Source organism: Physeter macrocephalus, chromosome 2 (assembly GCF_002837175.3).
Source record: "Physeter macrocephalus isolate SW-GA chromosome 2, ASM283717v5, whole genome shotgun sequence".
NCBI classification, from domain to species: domain Eukaryota; kingdom Metazoa; phylum Chordata; class Mammalia; order Artiodactyla; family Physeteridae; genus Physeter; species Physeter macrocephalus.
The window spans coordinates 21,088,701-21,098,111 of record NC_041215.1 but is presented as its reverse complement, the minus strand read 5'-3'; the positions used below and the strand labels follow the sequence as shown (position 1 = coordinate 21,098,111).

Here is a 9,411-nt window from a genome sequence, read left to right as displayed (position 1 = left end):
CTTTATTTTTAAACTTGGGTCATTTCCAGGATTAACATCTGTGAACTCACATGTTGGAAGCAGGGGGCCTAGCAACTCTTTGTTCCTCAAGACACATTCAAATAAATACATAACTACTTAAATTTTTTTGAAGTTCATCTGTGTATGGGACTTCCCTGGTGGTCCAGTGGGTAAGACTCTGCACTCCCAATGCAGGGGGCCGGGGTTCAATCCCTGATTGGGGAACTAGATCCGCATGCCACAGGTAAAGACCCTGCATACCACAACTAAGACCTGGTACAGCCAAAATAAATAAATAATAAATAAATATTTTTTAAAAGGCTCATCTGTGTATTATATGTATAAATGAGTGTGCAGGCAGTAGGTGCCAATAACTATGACAGCTACACTGAACATTTACTGTGTGCCAGGATGTTTTCATGGGTAAACTCATTTTTCATACAATGCTTGTAGGAAGCAGCTACCATCAACACCATTTTACAGAGAGGAAACTGAGGCTCAGAGAGGGGAAGTGACATTCCCAAGGTCATGTGGCCTGTGTCCTAAAGCACCATGCCACACTATCCAATGAGCATGTTCACTCTGAGTGAGGAAACTGGACTAAATCAGAGGATTGATTGCAAGGTGGTGACCCTGGGGCAGAATCTGGAGCCCCACCTCATCTCCACCAGCACATGTGTTTCATTCAATTCTATTAAACTTTTTAAAGAACCAGCTCTTGGTTTCATTGTTTTTTTCTCTATTGTTTGCCCATTTCTATTTTATTGATTTCCACTCTTTATTCTTTGGGTTTAATTTGTGCTGATTTTTCTAGCTTCCTAAGGTGAAACTTTAGATCAGGTATTGTCATGCTTTTGCTGTAAAGGGCTAAACAGTAAATATTTTAGGCTTTGGGGGCCAGATGGTTTCTGTTGCAATGCAATTCTGCCATTGCAGCATGAAAGCAGCCACAGGGAAGGTGTAAGCACAGGAGTGTGGCTGGATTTGGCCCATGGACCATAGTTTGCAGATTTTGTTTTTGTCTTCTAGTGCAAGCATTTAAAGCTATACATTGTCCTCTAAGCACTGCTTTCGCTGCACTGCACACATTTTTCATATGTTGTATTGTATGCTCCATTCAAAGTACTTTCTAGTTTTGTTTGTGACTTCTTTGACTGAAGCTGGGTCACAGCTGCCTACCTGCCAGCTCACTCACCTGTGTTACCTGCCTGCCCTGAGTGGTGGCTGAGTTTAAGGCTCTTTAGAAGTCAATGTTAAGCTACTTCAGCAACTCAAAGGCCTACCTTCCCCGGGACTGAAAGCCTTCTATTAGTCAACACATACTGATTGAGCTCCTACCAGGCATTTTGTGCCAGGCATTTTCCTAAGTACCAGCTATACAGTGGTGAATAAGGCAGCTACAGTAGGGCTCCCACTAGGCCCTAGAGTCACCCCGAGTCAGGAACTCTGCTCCATTTCTCCACAGCCCATTAAACAGCCCCACCATTCATCTACTTACTGGCTCCAGCCAAAAAACCTAGGAGTCATCTTAGACTTCTCTCCTTCCCCAAACCAATTCATCAAGTCTTGCCAGCCTTACTCCAAAATGGATCTGAAATCTGTTCACTGCTCTCCATCCCACAGCCTCTCTCTAATCTGTTCCTCCAGCTGTAGCCAGTGATCTCAAGGCTTAAATCAGGCCATGTCTCTCCTTGGTGTAAAACTCTGCCATTCCTGCCCATAGCCCTTAGGATAAAACCCAAATTGCTCTTTAGGGCCTAAAGGCCCTGCACCATCTGCCTGTGTCCACCAGCTCCTCCGGCACTCCCCTCACTCACTCTGATCCAGCCACACAGGGTTCCTTGCTCTTCTTGGAACAAGTCACGTGAGTTCATTTATTCATTCAACAAATGCTTAAGGAACTACTGTGAATCAGGCCCTCTTCTAGGTGCTGGGGACACAGTATGGAATGAGCTTGAGTAGTTGACATTCTAAGGAAGGGACATGATGAAAAAACAAGGAAGGAAACAAAGAAAAAGATGATGAGGACTTCCTCGGCAGTCCAGTGGTTAAGACTTCACGCTTCCAATACAGGGTGTGCAGGTTCGATCCCTGGTTGGGGAACTAAGATCCCGCGTGCCGCGTGGCGTGGTCAAGAAATAAATATAATTCTTTTTTTAAAAAAGATGATGACAGGTGTTAAATTTTAAGGATTAAGAAGGACGTACACAGGAGGATGTGGTGGAGGCTGTCTGGGGCTGCATTTCTAATGATGATCTGGGAGGGCTTCACGGAGGAGGTGACATCCGATGGAGACCTTTCCTTGATGGGCTTTTAACAGAAGACATCAGGACTCAGGTCAGGGAGAGAGGGTTGCACTGGGGGATTTCAAATGTCCCGTCTGGTGCTGAGGGTCACTGACTCTTTTGCAACCTACTAGAAACACAGGTGCTGGGGTCAGGGGAGGGAGCACTTCTCCCCCACCTTGCAGGAGGGGTGGTGCTGCCTGCATCTGGTCTGGGTCTTGCCGAACACATGTTGTGGCAACCACTGGGTGGAATCACCCTTTGTCCAGTCCTAACTGAATTTCCTGAAGGAATCCACACCCTCACCCTTTCTCCAGGGACAAAGAGCTAGTGCCCTGCAGTGCCAGCCAAGTGCCACCTTCCCAGGGGCTGGTCATCTCACCTTTCGGGCCTGTGATGTGAGCCCCTAAGCAGTGCTATCTTTAACCTCGGGCCAGGACACTCTGCTCCCTGTAAACACTGCTCAGATGACAGTCCTGGAATCCCATGGGGGCGACAGGCTCCGTGCGTGGCAAAGCCATCGGGGCTGCTCCCAAGTCGTTAGGGGGGGACTGAAAGCCCCAGAGGCAAGAGGCATTCGTTCATTCACTCACCACATGGGTCACTCAGTGAGGACCAACACAGACCCTCCCAGGGCTCCAGAAGGTCTGAGAAAGGCATTAACCAAGTAGACAGCCAATGAGTAGAAAGAACTTCAGACCCTGATTTCAGTTCTGCAGAGGCAGGAAGTGGGGTGGGAAGTGACGGTAAGTAGGGGCAGTGGCTCCCACTTGTGGGGTGGGCTGCACACTTTGACACCCTCAATCTTGGGTCTCAGCCTTGAACCCAGTGAGCTCAGGCAAACCCCAGTCCTCTGAGCCCTGGTCTCCTCATCTATCAGCAAGGTGGGTCACCATCCTGGCTGTGTGGCCTTGGGCAGGCAACTGGCCTCTCTTGAGCTTGTCTTGTCACTGGTAACTTGAAGGTAATCATTGACCCAGGTTGAGTCAGCCAGCACAACCCATTCCTGAGCTACTACGATTGGTCCAATCCCAGAGAACATCAGGACTTTGGCTGGCGTATGCCATTCTGCTGGCTGCCGCGTCGGGACCCAGGAGGAAGCAGATCATTCCTAAATTCTGACCTGCTGCATCAACCCTCACCGGAAACCTGCCTGTGCTTTAAGATGGCTTCTCTGGAGAGTCTCAGGCAAAAGTCACAATTCTCAGGTGTGAGCTTTTAAAGAAAGCATTTGGCCCACATCGGTTTCCCTCTTTGGTGATTCCCGACAATACAATCTCTTAATAGCCTCAGTTTCCCCCATGTGCAAGATAGGAATAATGGTACTTATTTTCCAGGGCTGCTGTGGGCAGCCCACCCAAGCACACAGAATGGTGCCTGCCATCCAGTCAGGGCTCAAGAAATGCTGCTGGTGTACATGTTTCCTGAGAGCATCTGCTGACTCAAAATCCACTCTTTCAGGGCAACAACCATATATTCACACCGTAGCTGAGTGGGTGTTAGCTGGTAAGTGTGGTTGGGCCCCAGTGAAACCAGGAGTTGGGAGAGACCACAGCATGGTCTCCCCACTGTCCCAGGAGGTGAGGACGTGGGGGAGATAACTGGCCTCAGGTATAGCTGGCTCAGTCCTCCCCCCCCCCCGCCTCCAAGGGGGCTCGAACCCTGCCTGGCACACAGTGGGCCCTCAGGAAATACTCAATGACCCACCACCAGGGCACTGCTGTTGGGGAGGGTTGACACTGTGAATGTGGGAGAAAAACAATTTAACCAGCGAGACGCCAGGACAAAGGGAGAGGTAGGGGCACATGAAGTTCATGCACAGACCTCCTGGGCCAGAGGGTCCATGGGCTCCATCGGGGGTCTTCGCGAAGCAGGGCTGAGCTAGGGGCCTTCCTCGCCTTTCCTGAGGGTCAAGCCATCCTCTTTTCTGTGGCAACCCTCCTGAAAAGCAGAGCTTTTGACTAAGTCAGTAGTGTGTTGTTGTTGTTGTTTTTTCCTGCAGTAATACTCCTAATGCACTCTGACACAAAGCCCCAGGACACAAACCGAAACTCGGGTGGGAGCCATTAGCCTTTACGTGGACCTTCCACACCTGGTGGCACCCTCTCCCTGCCTTCTCACCCATCTAGCCCGTGCGGGACTGCCAGGCAGCCCTCTCCCCGTGTCATCCTTTTAACAACATCAGCAAGAGACCCGCAACGGACACTGCTTCGTTTCTTTATTCTGGCCTTTGGGAGGGACGGTGACAGCATTTCCCGCCTTGACAGAAGGCGGAACCTGGTCTTTCCTTGTAAAGAAAGGATGTCCTAACTAACACTGCAAATCCAAATGAGACCTAGGTCCCTCAGTGGGCCGGGACATCCAGGGACCCGATGTGGCTTCTGCAGGCTTCCGTGTAGCTGCCCCTCGACAAGCCTGCGGGAGAGGCGCGGGGTGGGAACGACCTCTCTCCTGAGCCGGCGGGCAGCTGCTCCCGTCCCCTTCTGCTCTCCCAACATGCCAAGATCACTCTCCTGCTGGCGGCCGGGGCGGATGGAGGAGGCCCCCGAGGGAATCTCGCTGGGGCGGGTTCTCTGGCAGGGGCGCTGGACGCCCCGAAGGATGGGAGACCAAGACTCTGTACCACCTTAGTTGGCAACCCATCCCCAACATCCAGCGTCTCATCTAGCTGACTCAGCGGGTTAACAGTGTACTTGGCATTGTCTCAGGGTCACCTGGATCCAGTTCCCCAAGCAGCTAAAAAATGGCTACAGCCACTTGGGTTGCTTGCCACACACCCGTGCCCTCCAGTGTGATTTGTGAGGCAGAAGTGACCTGCAGTTTTAACTTGGAAATTGTGAAAACCAAAGCCCAAACCAACCACGCTAGCTCTTGCTGGGTGGGAAGCGGCTGGCAAGCCCGGCTCCTTCAGTGTTTGGCTGGCTCCTCGTTTGGAAAATTATTTCTCCTTCTAGTGTGAGCAGGAAGTCGGGCGGCCCAAGTAAAAGGAAAACGAGTGAAGTGTTCAGAAAGGTACCGTCACCCTCGTTTTGGGGACTGATAGGCCAGGATGGCCCCTCCCTCCTTCAACTCTTCACACAATGAAGCTCACTCCTGCTGGCCTGCCAGCCGTGGCCGTCTCGGGCACGACAAAACCCTCGCTGCGTCAAGTGAACTTAGCGAGCCCGACAAACCAAAATCTTTAAAAAAAAAAAAAAAAAAAAAGTATATGGCAGCAAAACCTCAGAACTCCTGAGCCACACCTGTAACCTGCCTGCTTAGTAAATAAACGAAACACCAAACCACAAAAGCTATGCAAAGGGCAGGCCGCCCGGGCAGAGAGCCCAGCCCACAGCAGGGCGGAGGGAGCAGGTGCAAACGTGCTGTAAGGGGCGAGTCTCCCACTCCCCCCCGCCCGGGGACCCCCAGTCCTAACACTGCACTAGGCAACTGGGTCTATCCAGCCACGTAAGGGACAGAGGCCTGACCCGACTCTCCGTTTCTTCTTGCGTTTCTAGCAGGGGAGGATGGCGATGGCTTCAATCCCTCTGCCTCCGGGTCAGAAGGCAGACCCTCAGAAACCCAGGCAGACAGGACTAAGGTGCGGGAGGTTGAGCGTCTTCTCCCTGTTGAGGATGGGCGCGCGCGCGGGCTCCTCGAGAAAGTCCGTTCTCCTAGTGCGTGATCCTGAAGGCTTCTAGCACCGACAGCTCGCTGACTCCTTTCCCCTCTCCCTGCAGAGGGGAGGGGGCCGTGGAGGCGGGAAAGCCCTTCCCCCATTCTAGCCACCGGAAGTGCCCCCCAGCGGGGGCGGGGACAGGTGCAGGCCCCGCCCCTCCCGGGTTCTCCTCTGGACCCTGTCAGTGCAGCTCAATGAAAGCCTCCAGCTCCTCAGGGATGAAGCCCTTGTAGGGGATCTTGTTCTTGTCCAGGGCGCGGGCCGCAAGGCACTGCAGGGTCACGTAGTTGAAAGGCTGAATGGTGCTCTTGGCTAGCAGCTTCTCGTCCAGCAGCTCGTAGGCTGTCTTCTTGAAGGCGTTGGTGGCGTCCATGTGGGCCCCCGCCTCGATCAGGGCATTCATGATCCCCGGGCAGTTGTTCTGTGCCGCGATGTGCAGCGGGGTGTTGTTGTCAAAGTCCCGGCTGTCTGGGTCGGCCCCGCAGTCGAGCAGCACCTTGACCACCTGGAGGGAGGGGAACCTGCCCACCGGGTAGCGGCCCACATTCGTGGTCTCCGCGTCCACGGCCATGTGCAGAGGGGTGAAGCCGTTCTTGCCGCGGGGGGCGCACTTGAGCAGCCGGTAGACCTTCTGGTGCTTCAGGTGCTCCTGGTCAGGCGTGCACTCCACTTTCTCCAGCAGGTAGAGCAGGTGGAGGATGATGGCCAGGGCCTTGGTGAACTGGGCCGAGTCCCCAGGCTCCTTGGGCAGCTGCAGGGCCCGCTCCACTTCCCGGACTCCTTTGCACAGCACCCCCATGAGGTCTGCAAAGCCGACTGGCGTGCCCAGGCTGCCCTTGGCCGAGCGGTCCTGGAGCACGTAGGAGAAAAGTTCGGCAAAGGAGAGGAAGCTGCTGGCGGTCATGGGGCTCAGAGGCTCGAGGTTGTTCTGCTGCATGTCTAGGGCATACTTCCACAAGCGGATGCAGCGCTCAAAGTTGCCTGAGTCGGCATACACCGCGCCCCGGTACCGAATATAGTAGGAAGTGTCCGGGTGGGAGGGACCCAGGATGCGCTCTCGGATCAACAGGGCCTGCATGCGCATCTCATCCGGGTCGGTGATGAGCGCCTCCAATTCCTCGGCAGTGTTCACCTCCCTGGAATAGTCATAGGCGAGGACCAGCTGTGGGGGCTCAGGTTTGGGCAGATACGCGCCCCCCTGGTGACGAAGCTCCATGGCCCGTCTCCAGTGTTTCAGGGCCCCGAGCAGATCTCGCTTCTTATCCACGTAGGTGGCTCCCAGCAACTCCAAAGCTTCCACGGCGGCTTCCCGGCTGGTGGGGCAGCAGCTCTCGTATGATTCCCCGCTCAGGGATTCCTCTGGGGAGGAGCTGCTGCAGCAGGTGCTCTGGGGCTGCGCGCACGCCAGGCCGGCGGAGGGGTCTTCTCGGGCCAGCCCTGGCCTCGCTTCCTCCCCAGCAGGCTGCTCCTGGATGAGGTACTCCACGATGTTGGTGTGGCCCGTCACGCTGGCCGCCAGCAGCGGGGTCATGCCGTAGCCGTCCCGTTCCATGCGGGCGTTGCACCCGAGCAGCAGCTGCAGGATCTCCAGGCTGCCGGACTCGGCGCAGTCGTGCAGGGCCGTGTTGCCTTTGGCACTGCGCCGGTTCACCTGGGCGCCCTGCTCCAGCAGGTAGCGGGCGATCTCGCGGTGACCCTTATAACAGGAGATCATGAGGCACGTGTGCCCGTGCCGGTTGGCCACCTCCAGGTCGGCCTGGTGCTCGCCCACCAAGTAGCGCACCACCTCCAGGTGCCCGTCGAAGCAGGCGGCGCGCAGGGGCGTCGAGTTGGTGCGCGTGGTGCGGTTGACCGAGGCCCCGCGGCGCAGCAGGCTCCGCACCACGTCCAGGTGGCCGGCGGCCGAGGCGGCCCACAGCGGCGGAGCACCCTCGATGGTCTCGCCATCGAAGTGCACCGAGCCGCCCGCCTCCACGCTCGCGCCGCACCGGTCCACCAGGTACTCGACCACGTCCAAGTGGCCGTAACGGGCGGCGATGAGCAGCGGCGTCCCCCCGCTGGCCACCTCGCCAGTCAGCTCTTCCAGCTCCTCCCGGCTCCGGCCGCTGAGCAGCTTCTGAAGCAGCTGCAGCTTGCCGTCGCGGGCGGCGTTGTACACGGCGGTGTGGAGGTCCATGGTCCGGGTCTCCACCAGGCCATGGGCCGGCCGCCGGGGTACTGGGGGACGGGGGGACGGCGGACTAGCGCCCGGAGGAACACGGCACAACCTTCACCGTCTCCCCCGCCGCCATCTTAGGGGCTTCTGGGGCGGAACAAAATGGCTGCCGCGACCTGGTTCCGTTGGAGGCTGGAAGGGTGCAGGGAAATGTAGTTCTCTAAGCCGGCACACTCCATGAAACAGAAAAGGAACGGTAAGGTATTAAAACTACAACTCCCAGAAGGCCGAGGGCCAGCGGCGGCGAAGTGGTATCACGATGCATGGCGGGAACGGCAGTTCCAATCACAGCTAATTGTGGCGGAAACTCGCCCCTCGAGGACTACCACTCCCGTCATGCAATACTATCGCGATGGCTTGTGGGACCTGGGAAAGTTTGTCTACGTACTTCCTGTGGCTGTCATCGTACCAGAACCGACAGGAAACGCAGAGGCAGGCCAAAGGAGTACGTTCCGCAAAAGGCAGGGAGAGCGATTCGGAGCCAACCAGGAGCGAGAGCAAAGGCGAAGCCAGGCGAGTGGTCCGATTTGGGCTTCGCGAGGCCGAGCCGCGCACCGGCAGGGGGCGCTCGGGAGAGGCAGGAAAGGGGGGCGGGGTGGGGACGTTAGGAGAGCAGGGAGTACAAGTGGCCCTAAGGTTCAGTGTCCGGCGCTCGTACACTTATTCATTCGTTCATTCATTCACACACTCATATGTTTATTTGCTCACTCATTAATACCCTATTAAAAATTTAGTTTTCCTTCCTTCAACCCTCAACATCCTCAATACAAAATCTAAATTAATTTGCCTCAGCCCTTGGTCATTTGGCTGGGGAACTTCTCCAGGATCATTGTGAGTAAACCTCTGGGGTTGGGGGCTTTGAGAATCTCAGTTACTTGCTCAAGGGCACAGGGCAAGTAAATGGCCTGGTCGGGATTTGAACCCAGGCAGAAGTGGCTACATAATTTGCAGGGCCCAGTGCGATAGGAAAATGTAGAGACCCTTGTCCAAAAGTTATGAAGAACTTCCCAACAAGGACAGCAGGGCATTAAACCAAGCGTGGGGCCCTTCTGAGCATGCGGTCCTGGATGACTGCGCACGTCGACACCCCCGTGAAGCCTGAACCCCACCTCCAAAGTCAGACCCTTACCCCCAACACTGTCTTGCCTCCAATTTGCTGCTGCCTGCTTCAGGTTATTGAGGATTACTGGAAAGATGAAGGAGGTTGCTGTGTCCAGGAATGTTCGAGAAATGCATGGTGTTCTCTACCTCCC

The 9,411-nt window shown here is 55.3% G+C and overlaps 1 protein-coding gene across 1 annotated transcript; it reads right to left on the bottom strand.

Annotated features, from left to right (window-relative positions):
- Positions 1-4,486: 4,486 nt before the first annotated feature.
- FEM1A (fem-1 homolog A) lies at positions 4,487-8,227 on the bottom strand. The gene has a single exon (XM_007109314.4). The coding sequence runs from the start codon at positions 8,117-8,119 to the stop codon at positions 6,125-6,127; it is 1,995 nt and encodes a 664-aa protein (XP_007109376.1). The 5' UTR covers positions 8,120-8,227; the 3' UTR covers positions 4,487-6,124.
- Positions 8,228-9,411: the final 1,184 nt, after the last annotated feature.